This window comes from Anabrus simplex, chromosome 7 (assembly GCF_040414725.1).
Source record: "Anabrus simplex isolate iqAnaSimp1 chromosome 7, ASM4041472v1, whole genome shotgun sequence".
In the NCBI taxonomy this organism is placed as follows: Eukaryota; Metazoa; Arthropoda; class Insecta; order Orthoptera; family Tettigoniidae; genus Anabrus; species Anabrus simplex.
The window spans coordinates 70,921,582-70,942,724 of record NC_090271.1 but is presented as its reverse complement, the minus strand read 5'-3'; the positions used below and the strand labels follow the sequence as shown (position 1 = coordinate 70,942,724).

The 21,143-nt window shown below is 36.5% G+C and overlaps 1 protein-coding gene across 2 annotated transcripts in view; it reads right to left on the bottom strand.

Annotated features, from left to right (window-relative positions):
* Positions 1-21,143, bottom strand: part of LOC136877254 (RNA-binding protein 25) — a 305,057-nt gene that overhangs the window by 71,243 nt on the left and 212,671 nt on the right. For both annotated transcript variants that reach the window (XM_067151122.2, XM_067151123.2), the window contains exon 14: positions 16,575-16,902. In XM_067151122.2, the coding sequence (XP_067007223.1) occupies positions 16,575-16,902 (328 nt within the window). The remainder of the gene's footprint in view (positions 1-16,574; positions 16,903-21,143) is intronic.

Sequence of the window (21,143 nt, the reverse complement as noted above, 5' to 3'; positions counted from 1 at the left end):
ATCTGAGCTACTCAGCCCCGACCGGGGAAAAAGAGCATATCCATGAACATCTTCCAGAGCTACATTACTTTGAAAAATGCAATGAAAGCACATCTGGTTGAGGAAGTGAAAGAAGACAATGTTAGCAAAGTTTTAGGAAATTTTATAAAAGACCACAGTGAATTTACATCCAAGTGTTCGCAAGCTTTATGGTTTCCGACGTCTAATGTAGTCAGCGAGAGGAGCTTCTCTGCTTACACAAAGACACGATCTGACTGTCGCACAACTCTGCATCCTGATAATGTTGAAACTATGCTTAGTTTGTACTTTGGAGACCAGTAACTCAACGTCTAAAAATGTAGGCTATGTATAAATGTATATCACAGGGCAGATCACCTAATTTCATTTCGAAGTATCAGTGATTTATATGCCGGCCCCGTGGTGTAGGGGTAACGTGCCTACCTCTTACCCGGAGGCCCCGGATTCGATTCCCGGCCAGGACAGGGATTTTTACCTGGACCTGAGGGCTGGTTCGAGGTCCACTCAGCCTACGTGATTAGAATTGAGGAGCTATCTGACAGTGAGATAGCGGCCCCGGTCTAGAAAACCAAGAATAACGGCCGAGAGGATTCGCCGTGCTGACCACACAACACCTCATAATCTGCAGGCCTTCGGGCTGAGCAGCGGTCGCTTGGTAGGCCAAGGCCCTTCAAGGACTGTAGTGCCATGGGGTTTGGTTTTTTTTAGTGATTTATATATTTATTTTTATAACAATTTGCATATTTGGTTTTTCTAAGATTTAATAACAATGATATATTACAAGAGTTTACTTTAAAACCCCTTATCACAAAGTTAGTTACCCCATACGCTACTACAAGGAAGATTTAGCAGGAAACATCGATCAGTATAACAATTTATTTCAGTTTTATTTCACCAAAAAATAAGGCCCCTAGGTCTAGTACATGTTTTGGGAATCTATATACATTCCCTTCATCAGCTAGTCAAATTAATATTGAAATTCCTGTACACAAAAAGATCTAATAAAAAGGGGGGCCCCCATTAAGAAATCTAAAACTATTGCCTATACAATTTAACATTTTAAAAATCAAAGTGTGGATACATGGAATTAAATTCCATCTAGTCGAATAGGATAAAACAATAGAATGGAATCTGTATGCATTCTTGTGTTCTTGTTGTGGCGTTAGACTTAGTCTTTTTATTAGGTCTTTTTGTGTACAGGAATTTGTTGTAATGTTAGGAACGTCATTTTGTTGAATTTTGTAATTTAGGGGTAATGTCAAAGGAAGTGCAAGGGGAAATAGCTTTGAGATCGCGAAAAATTAGTAGGAAACCGAAGATGGACAAGAATAGCAATATGCAGTCTGGTGATGAGGCTGATGTTATTGTGTCCAAGGAAATCCAAGGTGGTAACATGAATAGGGAGTTGGTGACTAAGGTGGGACCTGCTGAAAGCTAGAAAATAGTAGAAACTCAGGAAAATGCTGTCACACAAGATCAAAGCAAAGGGGGGATTGACCTTGGTTTATTTAATTTGCTGATGTCCAAAATGACTGAGCAGAATAATGCCATTAGTGAGAAAATTGAATCTCAGAATAATATGAGTGAGAAAATTGAATCTCAGAATAAGGTCAATAGTGAGAAAATTAAATCTCAGAATGATGTCATGAATGAGAAAATTGAAGATCAGGGTAATAGTATTAATAAGACGATTGATGAAGTTAGCAATAAGATAGATCATAAGGTGTTAGAGATAAGTAAGCAAATTAATAAGTTGTAAAGTAAGGTAAATAGGGAGTGTAGTGATATCAGAGCTGAGATGGAATTGGGTCGGAGCAATCTCCATACAGAAATCGAGCAAGTTAGTGAGACATGCATCAAACAGGGGCGTAAGATTGATGAACTACAGTCGAGCCGCTGGCTGTCCGGCCCTGACGTTTCTCAGACAGTGTTGCCGATTTTGAACCATACGATATAAACACACACACACACCTAAAATATTTCACGTATACGTAGATCAGATTGTGTGTTAATGCGACGGAAATGCGTACGGAAAGGTGCGAATATTACCTCTAATATATTGAAAACCAACACTAGTGTAATCACAATAATAAAACGTTCCAATTAAAATTAAGTGCACTAAATAACAGCGTAAATATAACAATACATTCCAGTCGAAGTTATGCACATTCCAAGAACAGCGTAAAGATAATAACAAAACACTGCAGTCAAAGTTAAGCACGGTCAGGGAATAGAATAACCGTAACTCAAAAACAGTAGGCTATAGACGTAATATAAAATAACATTAAAACCGAACTGTGTGAATAGTATCACCGTAATTTTAATAAGTCAGAATAAAAAACCCTGAAAATAGTATCAACGTGGCAATAAAAACGTCGCTTTTCACGGCTGTCCTACCTACTTTTAAAGCGTCACAAACTCGTTCCACCACTTTTGTAACAGGAAGAAGAGGCACACCGTTATCACGCCCTTTATCGAAAATATTCACGTAGCCGGTATATAAATTCACGGCTTTGGCTTTTATAACAACTGGGTTTTTTCTTAATTGTTTCCGATGATCCACTGGCCATATCTCAATAACAAAAACAAACGGCTTACACACACAGTGAATGCATGCACTTCATGCAGGCTAGCGAGCAACTGAGGCCACGTGTTTCTCTTCAAAGAAGTGGCATCACGGCACTAGCAGTACAAGAGAGTCATGGCGACATGAACGGTGATTGGTGCTTGCTGTAAAATCTTAAATATGGCGCGCCAGTGACGTCAGGCATTACAAACCGTGACGATTATTCTACCACTAGCAGAACTCTTAGTATTCTTTGTGGTAAAATACCTTTAATTAAAACAATAATATACAATCGACGAGGGGTGTAGGTTTCAATGATTTAATATTAAAATCATACGGCACATTGTAAATTCATAACAGTGTTTTCAAGGTTATATGTATAGTTTCAAATCGCCGCAGGTTGGCAATACTCTTCTCTACTCTTATTTTTTCTTTTCATCACAATCTGTCAGGGCCGGACAGCCAGCGGCTGGACTGTAGGCACCAAGATCGAGTCTAATAAGGGGGAAATCAATGAGTTAGTGGAAGAAAGGTTTGAAAAGATAACCAATACAGTGGGGCAAGAAACTAGGAAATGTATTAGTAGGGTGGAACATATGGAAAGAAAAATTGGAGAAGTAGGTGATCTAGGGAGTGAACAAAAATCATCACAGAAGGTGAGAGAATCGGAAGAAAAGTTGAAGGAGGAATTAAGAAAAATTCAAGAAAAGGCTGAGGAAACAGCGGAAGAAAAATTTCTAAGTTGCCAGAGAATACTCCAGCAAGAAGTGCGTGATAGTAGAAATGTACGTGAGATAATTGTAACGAATGGTTTAACTACTAGGGATCATGATATACCTACGTTTTCTGGGAAAGAATTCAATCCGATGGAATTTATGAGAGTAGTAGAGAAGAAATTTGCTGTTCAATTAAGAGACAATATTATTAGCTGGGAAACTGTATTGGAGATCTTATCTAATGCTTTTGTAGGAGAGACTAAGTCTTGGTTTCAGGTATATAAAAGTTCAATGTCTAATCTAACCGAATTTAAGGAGAAATTCATAGCTAAATTGAGAGAGAGAGAGAGATGTTTGGCAGGTATAATTCTAACGAGGGTGTTAGAATGACAGAATACTTTTTGGCTCATGTTTTGGGGTGGAGAAATTTAGAATGTATTGGACCTGAGGCTGATATCGTTAGACTTATGGCAAAGCACTATCCCGATAGAATAACAGAAGCTGTTTGTATGCAAAGAGTAGAGACTATTAAGGAAATGGAAATTTTGTTGGAAAATTATGATGCTTTAGGTAGTAGCCTGAATAATAGGACACAAAATTGGAATGTTGAAGGAAGGGGTAACCAATCTAATAATCAGGACAGGCCTATGCATAATCGAAACTACAGAAGAGAATATCAGGAGAGACCTAATAATAATTTCCACAGGGACAGAAAGTATTAAAATAGTTCGGAACATTTCAGGACTGGGAGGTGAGAATATGGAAATCAACCAGAAACTGGGAGGTGAGAGAGTACAGGCCATAATAATAATAATAATAATAATAATAATAATAATAATAATAATAATAATAATAATAATAATAATAATAATAATAATAATAATAATAATAATAAAACTAGAGTTAATAGGCTACAGGGGAGGGCGAGTGAGGTGTGTAACCAACAAGTCGTAACCAAACCAAGTAATTTAAACGCGCAACGGGCTGTATAAACAGGTCACTGAGACAGTAAAAAAATGGTGAGTTCACGTATAAGGTAGACAAGTCAGTTAATGTCGACCAGCCTATAGTTGTAAGTGAACATGATTAAGACACAAGTAGCAATAATTCAAATGTTTTAAGTGACGACTTAATCGTAGAAAATAAATTTTATACGTGTAATTTCAATTTAGATATAAGGCAAGATTTGTCAAGTGATCTAATATTATGTAATGAGAATAATTTAAGTAGTGTTACTGTTACTCTGACAATTGAACTGATGATATGGGGCAGGAAGGTTAAGATTTTGTTGGACTCTGGAAGTGAGAAATCATGTGAAAGTTCCAAGCTGTATGAGGAAGTATTGAGAGAAAAATATGATGTAGCAGAAATTCCAGTGAGGAATACGTTCATCGTAACAGCTGTTGGAAACAAGTCTCAAAGGATGAATAAACAAATTGCTGTTTCCATTGACATCAGTGGAGAATGTATTTTCCAACCATGTTTAGTTGTACCTAATTTAGTTTATGCTGTTATTTTAGGTACCGACTGTTTAACGTGTCACAAGGCTGATTTGGGGAAAGAGTACCAGGGAAGTCAGGTTACCATGATATTGTGTCCGAAGTTAGTGCGAATAAAGAGTGTTCTAGTAACGAAGGATCTAATGAAGTTCCTAATATGAGGAAGAATATTGATGTCTGCCATGTATCTATACAGAGAGATTCTAGAGATGAATTGTATGGGATAGTGGAGAAATGTAATTTAGCGGAAAGTCAGAAGGACGAATTGTGTGAATTGTTGATATCACATCGTGAGGTTTTTTGTGACCGGCCTGGTAGAACACATCTTTATGAACACAAATTTAATGTTCATGATAACTCAACTTTTGTAGGAGAAAAGTATCCCATTCTGTTGAAATACGCTACTGCTGTTGAAGAGCAGATTGACATTATGCTAGATTATAATATAATTGAACCATCATGTAGTCCTAATTTAAATCCACTTGTAATTATACCCAAGAAAGATAACATGAATGAGAACTGAAGCCAATCAGCAAAGGGCAGAGACGGTAGAGGAACTCATTCAACGATTTGAAGGTAGAAAAAGGTTTTCCACTTTTGATTTGTCGTCATCTTTCTGGCAGAGTCCACTTAGGGAAATAGACCATCCACTTACTGCTTTTGCGTACAAGAATAGCTTGCATCAGTTCGTCAGAGTGCCTTTCGATACCCGTACTTCATCCGCAGCGATAATTAGGGCCATGAGTAAAGTATTAGGGAGAGACACGGATAGTTTTGTGACCATGTACATAGATAGACGATATTGTTATTGCACCCCACACGTTTGAGGAACACATGAAACACTTACAGATAGTTCTACATAAAATCAGGGAAGGGGAATTAACATTAAAACTGGGTAAATCGACATTGTGTTCACAACAAATCACATTTTTGGGAGACACTGTATCTGAACAGGGGGGTAAAACCAGAACAGACGAGATTAGACAAGATAAACAACACTCCTACTCCACGCAATGTAAAACAACTGAAATCTTTTCTGGGAATTTGTAATTACTTTCGACGTTTTGTGGATAAATATTCTGCGCTGTTAGAGCCGTTTTGTGAGCTATTGAAAGGAGGTGTGAAGTGAAAGTGGAGGAAAGAACACGCTGAGGCTTTCCAGTTAAAGGACAGGTTTAATGAAGCGGTTATGTTGAGATATCCAGTGCCAGATCGTGAATTTATTCTCATGACTGATGGTTCAGAGAAGGGAGTTGCTGGATGTTTATGTCAGAGAGATGATAATGGCAATTTAGGCATCGTTTCCTTGGTAAGTCGTGGGCTCAGTATGGCAGAAAAGAAATATATGATTACCGAGATTGAATTTCTTGCAATCATGTATTCATTAAGTAAGTTTAGAATGTATGTTTTAGGAAATAAATTCGAGATATGGACTGACCATCAGGCCTTGGTATGCTTAAATACTTAACCAACTAACTAGTAATCCTATGACTCGTTGGATTTTAGCCATAAGTGAATATGATTTTATGATACGTCATATTAAAGAGAAAGATAATGCTATGGCTGACTTTCTCTGCAGGTATCTCCCTAAGGAGGAAAATACAGTCTCTTTAGAGCTGAAAGAAGGTATTTTGATTTGTGTTGGCTCTATGACTGATAATACAGCAGGAAAGAGAAGAAGAGTTGGGTGGACTGTTGACCTCGCTTCCAGGTACTGTTCTAGAGAATGTTAAACTTACGTGTAAGTAATGGAATGGTTTTCTCACTAGGAAATTTTATTTCTGGGCAGTTTAAAGTCTGTGTACCCAAAGCCCTGCAAGAGGACATGATTTGGTTTTATCATAAGGAGCTGGGTCATTTTGGAGCAAATAAGGTCTTATATGCTATTCAGGGTAACTTTGTGTGGAGAAATATGGGAAGGCACGTGAGGAAAATACTCGCTACGTGTGATCTATGTCAACGCTCTAAGAACCCGACTCGAATTTCAGAGGGGCCTAGGCAGCCTGTTATTGCTGACAGACCGGGGCAGCTTATTAGTGTTGATCTGTTTGGACCCTTAGTTAAATCCCGATATGGTTACCAATTTGTATTTGTCTTTATTGATGCCTTCAGAAAATATGTCAAGATGTACCCATTGAGGAAAGCTACAGGGAGGGGTTGTCTCAAACAGGTCGTGGACAGATATATTCCTGAGTTCGGATGTCCCCTCAGAATATTATCTGATCATGGCAGTCAGTTTATTTCTAAGATCTGGAATACCAAACTAAGGCCCGGTTTCATCAACGTGGGTTAAATATTCTCTAACCCTGGGTTTGTTAACTTAGGGTTAATATTTTAACTCATTCTTACAAGTCACGCGTTTCACCAAGCTATTTCGGCAGAGGGTTAACTAACACCGCGTTAACCCTCGCAGGAAACAGCTGTCCTAATAATCAAGGAGGCAGTGACTAAAAATCAGAGATCATGAACACACTTCTTACGTGGTTCCTTTGTTTATTTCTTGCGCTGTATTTCGTTTTCTTCCTCAGGTCCGTGGTAGATATTATTCTCTCGTGATCTTGAACGAAAAATGAAGTGCAGAAGAGAAATAGTGGTTCGAATTTTTCTGCTTTAGAAAAATCATTACTTATTGAATTAGCCACCGAGTACCGAAGTATTATAGAATGCAAGAAAATTGACGGTATACAATTAAAAGAAAAGGAGGATACATGGGAAAGAATAACAGGAGAATTTAATAATATTGCCCACGTTACAGTGCGATCTACGAAACAACTAAAACAGGTCTATAAAAATTTTAGCTTCTCTGTGCCAAGAGTTGTTTTGAAAGTTGGCACACCTTCACAGCAATAACACACATGAAAGTAATGCATTTCTGTATAACCACTACGTAATACACAGTATAATGTTCATAAGTGTTGTACTATTGAAGTGGTGGTGTGCAGTTGCATTCCTATATGCCAATGAAGTGCTGTCGTTATCAATGTGAAGAATTATGTCATTCTCAATTCCAACATTCGTGTTCCTTCTCCTTCCTGTGAGATACTGTACCGTTTTAATCGTCCTGATAACGGAATAAAGGATGTCATACGATGTTAAAAGTTTGCCATGCACGGTAATGAGATCACAAAGATTATGTAATTGAGCCATACATCTAAAAAAGAATGAATATATTAAGTGAAATAGGCCGTGATTTCAGAGTATATATAATACGGACGCATAAAATCAAGAAGGCCATGCATCTGACGGCAAAGATGTTCATTTGGTGAACTAAGTATGCCTAGGTCATGGAGTTAGACGTAAAGTTATAAAGGATCCACGCGACCGTGATGAAAAAATAATAGAAAGTTTTTAAAATTGTTAAAAAAGAGGAAGAGTGTGAACAATAAAAAATTTTGGTACGCAAAACTTTGAAGTAAGTTTATCTACGAAAAAAATAATCCTCGCGGAAAGAAGAAGGGAGATATTTCAATTAATAAGAGCTGAAGAACCTGCACAGTGAAGAAATTTTAGAATTACGCCTATATCTGATCAAATATCGAGGGTGATAGAAGAAGTTGAATAGTATCTGGACAGTAGTCGGAATATAGACCGAAGGCCGTTACGAAATACCAAGTCGAATTTAACGTATTATAGGTTGATTGGCTGGATAAAAAAAATTAAAAGCTAATTTGATAATTTACCTGTTAAAATCTGTCGCAAGGAATTGACATTGAATTTCTGACATAGGAGCCTGAAACAAAAATATAATCTAGATTCTTTGTAGAACATTCTGAAGGATATGGACGTGATATTAATTGCCATACTGGAAATGTTTCTTTCATATATGACTAACGGCTACAACATGAGAAGCTAAATCGGAGATGGAGCCGACTTTCCGACGTAGACCGCCCAGCTGTTCCTGCTAACCCGAGTTTTGAGACTACTACCCGATGGTGACGTAACAGATGTTGGGGACTTTCTACGCAACCCTAAGATGACAACATCAGAGTTTAACCCAGTCATCTAACATCAGCAGCCGCAAGCTAAGTTCCAAAGAATTATTTTATTATCTTGAGACTAATATGTCGTAGACGTAGTTTTGAGATATTTGTAGTGAACATTGGTATGTTGCTTGTTACGGAGTTCTTCGTGATGAAATCTCAGTCGATACTATCTTTGCAATGAGATTATCCTAGTTGATTTATCATTATGGGAGTAGTTATTTCTTCCAGAGTTTATAATCAATGTCATAGTATAGGAATGTTTATAATTGAACAAGGAGAGATTTAAAGTGATGTTTTCAACCAATACGGGATTGAAACAACGTATACAAAGAGACATATCCCAGACGTAATGTTTTAAAAAAGATAGTTGATTTCTGAGTAACTTAGATCTGGTTACAATTACAACGCAATGACATGTGAGTAAATATTAACTTGTTTAGTTTATATATGTGTCTCATTTACAGGATAACGTGTTCATGTGTATTACAAATGAAACTTAACCCAGAAATGTACCGTTGCAGTACATTAATGATATGTTAAGATAATTTGCCGCGTAGTTGGAAATGATAAGTGTTTACGTAGGGAAGTTAGGATTTGAGTGACATGTTGATGTGGTTTTACGAATAATTATTCGCTGAGATATATTTATGGGAATGAATGACGAGATATTATGGTAATTAATATTGGTAAATGGAGAGGTAGATATGCTTATGGATAATTTTGGTGGTAAATACGACGTATTACTGGCCAATGGTGATGTTTGACATATGCGGCAAGATATTAAAATGGTAATGCGAGATATATTGGGTTAGTGGTACATGAATACAATGAAATACATCGTAGATTTCGTATGTGGGTTACCGTAAACTGTCTTCAGATTAAATATCCAAATAAGAAATAAATAAGGGGAAACTTGTTGTCTTCATAGAGAATATGTCAACGTTGTACTGAATGTTATTTGAAATTTGGTATCGAGAATGTCTTTAATTGATAGAGCAACTTCATAATTTGAATCTCTACCACAATAAAATAAAATAGGTTACCAAATACATTCCTACGAATTTTATGATACTTGATTGGACATTGGTGAAACCATAAATCATGATAGGTATAATTTCTATTTGAACTACGATAATAACTGTTCTTTATACGATACCTACATTTAATTTTAGGATGTAATCTGAATATTTTAACCAAATGACATGGTCAAACTGACCAATATTTTTCATTTAATGATCGATATATATTTGAAATAGCCATTTTGAGCTGTTATATACTTGGAACTTACTTGCAACTGCTGACGTTATAATATTGGAAGATATACATGTGTTAGTGACAGAATATCAATTTAATATCGACGAAAATAAGCATATATATATATTTTTTTTTAGAAAGAAACAAGAGCTGATGGACTCAGATTAAGCATATTTGTTATGGAGTTTACTAAGGCTTAGGGACTTAGATTTTTTTAACCCATATTAATTTTTTTTCTGTTTATCAATTAATTGTCATTATTATTATGAGATAATTATTTTCAGAGAATATTTAACTACATCTTCAACAGATAGAATATGTACCTACGACTTATGTGAGTAAGAGAATTTATTCTGTATTTTTATGATGCGGATAATAAGTGCAAGAGGATCAGTTGAATCAGATTGTAGATAGATTAAATTTAATTTTTTTTCCATATAGAGAGGAGGAAGATAATTGATGTAAATAAATGTTATTAGATTTTCTTTTATGATTCTAGAGTCATGAAATAAACTATAGATTATTCAATTTAGAGGTTATTATTGAAGATAGGCTAATATCATTACGGTATGATGATTCTGAATTTTTAAAAAAAATTATTTTCTTTTCTTTTCTTCGAATGATTGGACTTGGACAATTTAACATTGACATGGATGGATGGTATCGATGGTAATTTATTAAAAAGGAAATGCGGTTTCCCAGTTGACCTCACGTAAAAATAATACTATTCACAGATGCATTTTAATTATTCCTGAGAGGTGTCGTGTGGCAATTTAAGGATTATCCTATCGATAAATGTGTTATGAGAAATGAAGATTGCGATATCGCTTAAATTTTATGATGCGCATACTGTTTATTCAATGAATGTTAGAAGCGGGCATAGCTACCGACACTTAGCATCGTTCTTCTTAAATACATTGATCCATATAATGATCCGTACAAGTGATGGTTGGATGAGGGGAAAATAGCCGGAGCAATTGTTGGGTCGCCTAATATGGTGCAAGATAGAAATCCCCTCAGGATGGTGCAATACTTATGCAGAGTCAAGTCCTGTGGGGGAAGTTAATCTCGGGTCTCCACAGCAATATTGTGTAATACCGCTGTTGCTATATTACGGTCAATGTAGTTTGTAGTTTAGTTCGCAAGCCCAAGTTTGTTTCGATCAGCTGTGTATTCTAACCTCTCGCGAACTTCATCGACAAATTTACTGACGATGGTTTTTGAAGTCTATCTCTTCAGAAATTGTTCCTCAGATAGATTTTCAAAGTCTTTCCTTCTTATTATAGGCCTATTTCTGTTAGGAACACCGTTTAACAAATCTAAATAAAGCAGCTCTGCATCAAATGCATGATTTACTGTGGCCATGTTGCTTTTAACCTCGAATAAACAGTTTAACCCAGGTGAAAGGAGGGGTTAACTTAACTCCGGTCTTAACCTAGAGTTAAAAATAACCCTCCTTGATGAAACGGAATGTACAGTCAAACTCAGAGTTAAAACTGTGTAACTCCGGGTTAAGGTTTAACCCACGTTGATGAAACCGGCCCTAAATGAACTGGGGATTACAACTATATTTTCATCGGTACGTTGCCTGCAAAGCAATATGGTTGAAAGAACGATGCATGAAATAGGACGTATATTTAGGGCATATGTGCGTGACAAACACAACTTGTGGTTTTCACAGTTGGGTAATTACAAGTCGTCCATTTCATGACCGTATTGATGAATATAATCAAGAAGTTATTTTACTAACTTCTTGATCAGTTGGGTAATGTCGAACGTTGGTGTAACATCACGTTGCACAAGTCCACTGGATTTACGCCCTATGAAATTCATCATGGCAGGAAACCTACTGATGAAATTGAGAGTATGTTAGGCTTGGACTTGGGAGAAGAGAAAACTAAGGATTTTTATATCCAGCTGGCTAGGGAGAATTTAAAGAAAGCAGGAGATAAACGAATTTGCCAGCAGGAGAAAACTAAATTGGATGAATTTGAGCTTGGTGACAAGGTTTTACTCAGAGTGCCATTTCCGTCATCAGCAGAAGCTGGTCAATTTTTTAAGTTTTTCTTGTTATATCAGGGATATTTTACTGTAGTGAAACGTATTGGGAAATGTGCTTATTCATTCAAAGTCAAAGAAGGAAAGATCATAGGCACATACAATATAAGAAATCTTAAGAAATATATATATCATGTGAGTTTGTTGATTAATTCTCATTACTATGTTAGTTCACCATATTTTATGAAGCCGGCATTGTCGACAGGACTTTAGTGCAATTAATGTGTGGTATGCTATAAAGTGAAGCACGGCAGTGCAATAAACTCCAGTAATTGGAGAAAGTGTATATAATGAAATGTATACGGGAATTACTATTGGACACTGTAACGGACTCACGTCACCGGCACCTATTGCTATGAAAGTCGCCATATACATAACCTTTTCTTCTATTATTAATATGGACTTACCCTCATCTTGATATAACCGGACCTTTTCTGCAATGGACTTGCATACTTCAGTGAATTTGGACACATCATACTTTGCATGAACTCTGCTTTATCCATCTCTACGATCTACGATAAACTGACTTCCTTCTCGCCAGCTGACGTCATACGACATCGCCTGGTTTGTTGCGCATGCTCCAGTAACCTCTGGAATCTTCCAGACATATTTTTTCCTCATTATTTCCCACTCTACTCCACTGTATAAATACCTGGCCTCTCTCTGGACATTTTGAGATGCACTTTGGCCTGTGTGGAGGGAGGAACATCTAACGTCGTCTCCATCCTTAGGGACATGTGCCCAGGAGTCTCCATTTTCGGGCAGTACCACCTGTTTCACGATGAGGTATGACAAACGCTTAATTACTTTTCTGTAAATACTTCTACTTGCATCGGGAGCTACTTTTCTTTGAATTTCTCACAGGGAGCATGGCATTTCCAGGCCGAGATTTCACTCGTCTTTTCAATATTTAAAATCTCTATTATCGAAACTAGTGTCAATTTTGTTTCTAACTGTGCGTATGGTATATGTGCAACTCCGCGACTTCTACACACGTATTTAATCAGTGCTTCGCCATTTGTGCTACTGAATGTCTTGAAACGGTTTCATTTGAACTATATAGTGATTTCTGCCTGCATGACAACGTTACTTAGTGTCAATTCGTGTGGTAACTGAAGTGTTATGACTTGCATATTACTTTCAAACTTTATTTCGAAGATTTCCTGCTGGTATACTCTGATTTTGTAACTGTGAACATCCTTTTTTTAAATTTTTGTTGTTATTCTGGGTTTCTCTTCTTATAGTCGCATTTATCCTTTCCTTGTTTGTCCCTTTCCATTCCTGCTTTATTCTCTCTCATTTGCTTTCTTTCTCGTGGATATCTTATTTTTGTATAATAGATTTGCATTTTGTATATGTGGTTGGGAAAATTCCATATTTGTATAGTCTTCTTTTCATGTAAATTTCTAGAGTTTCGATTTAATTATTTCAATATATCTGTTTCCAAATTTTATCATGGTTTCTCATCTTTTTCATCCGTCAGGTCGTGTAATTGTACATATTTGTTAATAACCAAATTGTAACAATGTATCCTCATGCCATACGAAATATATATATATGTCCCTTATTCCTCCTCACACTCCCCTTTAATTTTTAATGCTATTAAGCACTGTTTCCACTGCGCTATGTGTTATTACTTATGGAATGCTTTTTGGAGATTTTGATTACCACAGCCTCTGTTCTCAATTCGGCATTTTCTTCACGGCGTGAATATTACAACCTACTGATTTGAAACTATTTGGTGTCATCGATACGTTGAGATCTTCCCTTGGCCCTATCATATATATATAAAATATATGCATATAACCCCCATGACGGGTTACAACAGTAATTGAACGTATGGAACGCCCAAAGTGAAAAATGGAATGTTATCTCTATATTTAAATAACATTGTATAATCGAGGTGAAAATTATATTTGATCTATGTTTTTTTTTTATATATGTAATAATGACAGTCAGATGGATAATACTATGTATGCAATTTGTAAAAGGTGTTTTTATACATGTATCAATAGTGTGTACTTAATGGTTAGTGTTCCGTCACCCCACCTCTGGGAGTATTTCGAGTCTCATTACAAATTATTATTATTATTATTATTATTATTATTATTAATTATCAACTATCATTTTAAAGCCATAAGCTTGAAGGCTGGCGCCCATGGGATATTGTTTATGGAGAAACAATGAGATATTATTTATTTATATTAAAATTAAGGTGACCCGCCACGTCACATTTTGTCACACATCTGTGGGCAAGAGTGGGTACGTGACAGCGGCCGTGGCCTTAATTAAGGTACAGCCCCAGCATTTGCCTGGTGCGAAAATGGGTAACCATGGAAAACCATATTCAGCGCTGCCGACAGTGGGATTCGAACCCACTATCTCCCGGATGCGAGCTCACAGCTACATGCCCCTAACCGCACGGCCATCTCGCCCGGTCACAGAAGTCAGAATTCTCGATGAAATTTTGACACTCACTCCAAAGGAAGTTATGAAAGATATACGAGGTAATGAAACCCAAGGAGACTACAGTGGAACCTTGATTCTCCATTTTTGGAGGGACTAAAAAAAAGCATACAACACAGGAAAACTGAAAATCCGGGAACAAACACAGGGTGTTCTGTGCTTTTTTTTTTTTTGTCATCTGAATACTACTATACTATAGCATCACAGAAGAAGTAAGATAAGTGTTAACAACTGCCGACAGTGGGATTTGAACCCACTATCCCCCAGATGCAAGCTCACAGCTTTGCGCCCCTAACCGCACAGCCAACTTGATATTTTGTACGAATGGTTTACTGTTAAACAGATTTTTTTTTTTACAAGTTGCTTTACGTCGCTCGACACAAATAGGTCCTATGGCGACGATGGGATAGGAAAGGGCTAGGAGTGGGAAGAAAGTGGCTGTGGTCTTAAGTACAGCTCCAGCATTTGACTGGTGTGAAAATGGGAAACCATGGAAAACCATATTCAGGGCTGCCGACAATGGGGTTCGAACTCACTACCTCCTGAATGCCCACGATTATAGAAAAGGTTAACAACTTTATGAGGAAAAATGAACCAACAAAAGATCGTGCCTTATCACATAGTTGATTGACCAGTTATAAGATTCCCCATGGTAAATGAAAATTGGAGGTAAATGGCAAAAGGAAATCATTGGACCATGGAGTCGTGACAGAATATGTTCACAAGTTTGAGGGAATAGAGGAGCTCAATCTAATATCAAAACTAATATATTATTACGCCAATGAAATGGGCTAATTGCGACACTGTTCACAGTTTACTACAAGAGAGATGATTAAATGGCATTTTAATAGCTAGAAAATGGCGATAACTGGAAATCCCTCAGTCTGGAAAGTGCCGGATAAAAGAACTTTTACTGTACCATGAAAATGCATATCTCAATGGTAAATGATGCCAATGCATCTGCCACCATGAAGCAGAAACAAGTAGGTGGTGGTTTAGGATTATAACACTGACTGGTTTCATCCCGTTATATCTAATTTATATTACTTACGAGAAGACCCGTATTGCTCTGCTATAAATACGTCAGATAACTCGTCTTGACATGCGTGTCGTAGTCATATTGTTTTTCCTGCACTTTTACAAACATTTAGTAAGAAGCGTGTTTAGGTATGCAACAGTTCGTAGTCTGAATTCATGCATTCTGACATCATGCCGTCTGTTTGGTAAAAATCTATCCGTACATTCACTTTTTTACCCTGCAGTTCTTGATGTAAAGATTGGTATTGTGTCGTAGAAGGCAATGTAATTTTTAACTGCAGTTCTTCTGTTTAGAACAATTGTCTTGGGAGCTCAAAGGTTAGTCTCAAAGGAGAGCTTTTATGTGAGGAAGAACTATTTTTAAGATACATGGCCTTTACTCTTTCTAGTATAGCTAGTTTATCCTTAGCTAGGTGTTCCCAGATAATGTCTAAGGCGTATGTCATGATGGGGTCTGTTTGTACGTAAATATTTTTCTCTCAGCAGCATGGAAGTTATTAGGAACGCTCTGCCATCTGTTGCTGGGAAGCGTTAGAGAATCAAAGAGTATCTAGCAGGGAATAGTATTCTTCCGTGATCAGAGGAAGTGTATAGCCTACTCTCTGGTTCGACAGGTAGTAATCAAACATGGCTGCATGCAATGACATTACTAAGGACGAAAATCACAAATATCAGAATATTAATTAAAGTGTTAGTCGCTTAGCACCCTGCTCAGTACAGAATGTATTGCAGGTTAGGGTAAGCCTTCGCCTCCAATTATTGGAGTGATTATTTAATGATTTTATTTTATGATTATTCAAAGTTGGCTGAACTTAGAGATCTATCAATGTCTCATGATTCAGTGGCAGGTAATTCTGGACAGAATAAAACAAAAATGAAGCAAATCGGTCCAGTAGAATGAACGGACGGATTTGCCAAAGCTGTTTTTAGTAAACTCTTTTAATATACAGGCAAATGAATGATAAGAGTACAGTACCTGGCTTCTCCTCAGTGCCACTGGACATGACAGACATCTGACTCTCATCTTCAATAGCTGTCGGAGGCTCAGGCTGAGCTGGGCTTGAGTAGCTTGCATCCCTGTCATCATCTTCATCTTCTTCTGTCTCATCCCGACTTCTATCCTCTGGTTCTGGTGGAGGAGGGGAAGGCTCTTTGGCTGCCTGCTCCAGAACAGCACGTCTCTCTTCTTCCAATGCCTCAAGTTCACGTTGGTGCTCACGTTCTTTCTCTCGCTGTCGACTGTTCTCTGCATTTACATCTATTATTATTTTTGGCCTATACAGTTCTTCCCGTTCTTGTTTCATCTGTAAGGCAAAATCAAATATTTTAAAACTTTGATACCCAACACCTTAAAAGGAGAGAATGAGTTCTGTATAAATTTCAAAGAAAGAAAAATGTCACAAGAAAAAAGGAGGACACTTCCTATACAAAATATGTTATGGAGAAACATATGATAACGTAAAATGACAACAGGTAATTCAATATAAATGAAAATCTTCCCTTTGACTGTGAAGGTGTGTCTCCCATTTTTTCTAACTAGTTTGACAAAGAATTGTTCTGTTGATGCAAAAGAAAATACCAAAGAAAGATTTCAGAATATATTTCAAATGAACTATTGAATCATGAGGGACACAAAAATTCTCTTTAAGGAGTGAAACTTCGTCTTTATACTCTCTGATTTTATGTTTTCTTCAGATTTTTAAAACTTGGAAGTTTAAAAATAAGTCCTTAAGTCCTTTTCAATGAAGTTCAACTTGCCTTAACCAACATTCACAAATTTACACTACCAGAGCCCGGTTTGTAAGCAAAATGCACATTCTTTCCCACACTTCTAAATGTAAGCAGAAAGGTTATGCTTCTTAAAACACACCTTAATGAGCATTTTAAACTATATTTCATAGTGCTTATAATTATTTCACAGGAAAATGATTCTGCTTGTTTATTTCATGATTCTGAATTCACTGCCATATTTTTCCTCAAATTATCTTTTGGTATGTGTATATTTCACTCCTAACCTTGTGATACTAATGTCATAATAATGTGCAACAAAGATGAAAATATTCAGGAAAAGAGGAAATTGAGTAAATCCTTTAAGTGTGTACGTATAACTTAACCCTCTTGCACTCAGCCTATCTGCAGTGGTCTACTTGAAGGGGCTCGGACTAATTTTCTTGAGTTTGGAACCAAATGATAAAAACAAAAAACAAAACACGTGAACAAATGAACACATATTAAAATGAAAAATCTCATACACAAAAAACTATGAGCATTAAGAAATATAACCTGGATGTATTATCAGTAAAACGGAAAATAAATTATTATTAAATTTTGGAAAATGAAAATCGATTTCAATCCCAGAAATATTGCAGATTATCTGTCTGACTTATTGAGTGTTTAACCTGAAAGAAAAACACTTTTAATACAGAACAAATTGATATCAGTATGATTTTTCAAATGGGGAGAGTGCAAGAAGCAAGTAACTGGGCTGAGTTATAGTTTACCTGAGAAATATTGTACTCGATTACAAATAAGTTTTTCAACAATTATTCAGTAAAATTATAATTACTTCATAGAATGCAGTCTTAAGGAAATCAACATTTTTCTCCCCCATGAAGCTGGAATGTTACCAAAGTTTGTAAAGAAAAAGATATTACAATAAAACCTGCCTTTAGCAGAACCTTTATGAACCGGAAAACTGTCCACACTGGAAATTTTTTCCTCTTCTGTGATTTATGGTTTAATATTGAAGTTTTACCTCTATTTAGCAAAAACATGTCTGACACGGAAACTGAAGTAAATTTTGCTACTATAACAGAAAAAAAAACATGTAAATTTCCTTCCTGCCCATTTTCAGTACATGTGTATTCTGAATTACTCTAAGATGGTTGAGATAGCATTTGGCCACGAAATGTCTTTCTCTGTGCTCGATGCTGTAAATTGGATGACAGAAAGAGTGAAAGAAGTGTTGCCAAATAAGATACAGCAATGCTTTCACAAAGTCAAGGTTGTTTCATACCCTGATGGACGAACCAAAATAATCGAAAATACCAATGTGCTACAACAAACTCTCGAACAGTGTAATTATGGTAGTCAGTTTAGATGATTATGTAGCCATTCATCTAGAAGTCGAGACAGAGGCAGCAATAGAAAACATTGAAGAGTTCGACACCCACCTCCTCCAAGAATAGAAAACAGAAATTAATGGTGGTGGTGATGAGAATGAAAACGAAGATTGTTTATGTAATGTTTAGTCCTACCGACATGCCTTATCAGCGATAAAGAAAAATCAGTCTTTTTTGCTAGCGAAAAATGACGAAAAATTGTTCAACGTTATTTCCCATGCCTGCATTTTAATTGAGAAACATGCTACCACGCATAGTTGTGTCTAGCGTACAATTCTGGATTTAATAGAGGAAGTAAATAACAGTATTGTACAGTATTACCGTATTTACAAATATTAAAAAAAAAAATAAAAAAATTGAGGCACGAAATTGGGGTGCGGGTTTTATTTGTGTCAAGGTTGTCAACACGCTCCTGGCTCACCTACTTTTCAATGCTGAGCGTAGAGTTATGCTTTGTGCAACCGTAGATGGAAGAAAACTGTCCCCATATGTCATATTTAAACGAAAAACAATTCAGACTTTTAATTCTAAACGAACTTTACAGTTTGAAAAATAGTACCGTATTTTACAGAGTAATTTAAATTCAAAATTTCTCCACGTCACGATAGAACGCATCTTCCAGAACGTGCAGGGGTAGCTTTCCGCACTTTAACTCACTTTGGTGTGTCTATTGTGTGTTTAATAGTTGAAAATAGAGTGAAATTGCAATTCTTTTGTATTCAGCGTTTTAAGGAACGTCACACTATCACGTAGCAGGCAGTACGCGGAAAAGCAGAATCTGCAAAAACTGGCGAGGGTTGGCATTTCTGAATTACAAGATGGCTGTTAATTCGAAATCACGTAATTGGAAGTCCGATTTCTGTATTACAAAGACTTCAAATTAACAAGGTTTTACTGTATCGCAAAGCTAACATCAGATTTCAATGGTGTGTGTATTTCAAGTATTTACATTGCACGAAAAGAATTATCCACCATCGGTCGTGTTACTGTTCAGTAAAAAGAGACCACATGTGAGAAGTGTTTTAGACGTGGAGTGAGACGAACTTGTAAGTAATTTAGGAGAGGATTCCAGTGATGCAAGAGACAACGAATCTTCCCATCTAAAGGGAATTGATCCTATTGCAAGTTCAGATTAATGAAATGCCTGTCACGTAAGTAGGCCTACTTGCTCATTTTCATGGAAAATATATTTCATAGCAGTGATAATGTATTTTGATCATCTCAGGCAAAGCAGCTATATCCGTAAATTTACATGTTCATATTTGCGTAAACACCACGTGGACCTCGCGGAGTGAAACAAAATGTTTGTTTATGCTTACGTTAACTCTTTCGATGGAAGGAGTTTTAATTAATTTCATTTTTTTTTTCAAAATGAGTCTTCCTAAAAGGCGGGCATTATTCGACAGTGGGGATTATTTGGGCAAATACAGTACTATTGGTGTTATTTCTATAAAACATGCAATGGCCTGATTTATTCAATCTCAGTTAAAAGAACACTAATGCACTGTTTGTTAACATAGCATTAAACATTTAGCAGCATGTTAAGATTTTTGTGTTTATTCAAACCTTTCCTAGGAACTGTTAGCTAACTCTCACAAGAGTCACAAACAGTGAGAATCTAGAAGGCAGTGGCAGAACCGTGCAGTTTATGGGCGCACTCCGATGCGCTTTTATTTGAATACAGCTGTAAACCAAGGCGCGTGAAGTGAAATTTCATTCAAAATTTTTTTCCGTCTTGACTGAATTTTCTGCCCCTCAATAGACCAATATAAAAAAAGGCAAGGTTCAGATTTCTCTTCTTTTGGACATTTTTTCCAAGGATATACCTGTTATAGAAAGTAAGCAAACTAATGGATCCGTGCTCAAAGCTAAAAGTGACGCTTGGCAGAAAATTTGTAGCGAATTCAATGTGCATACTGACGTTAGCCAACTATGATCAAGCAACTGAAACAACTGGATGAAAATAAACTTATCTGTTTTTAACTCTTTCTGGAAAAGGCCCATCATATTCCAAATATTCAAGATACAGAAATTCTGCATCTAATGCACCTGCCGTATTTTAAGCTAACAGAGAATTTAGCTGCTTGACCCTGGGCAGTTAAATGAGAGTTTAACAGATTGTTAGTCTCAACCAATGTTGATTAAATGCTAATTTGGTTAAGTTAGCTGTTAAATTATTTTAACATGCAGTTAAATGTTAATTGAGGTTGAACAAACCGGGTCAATATGTATTAAATAAATGTATATACTATACTACTGTGCACTGTGTGGAAGTTCTAAGCAAGAACAGATTTGTGTTAAAGCTGATTATCTAGTATATGTAAGTGTGTGATTTGTGTCAATGTATCTGCTACTGCACAAAATCATATAAATCTACTGCTGCGTTGTCTAACAGATTTATGTATTTATGAGTTCTATTTTAT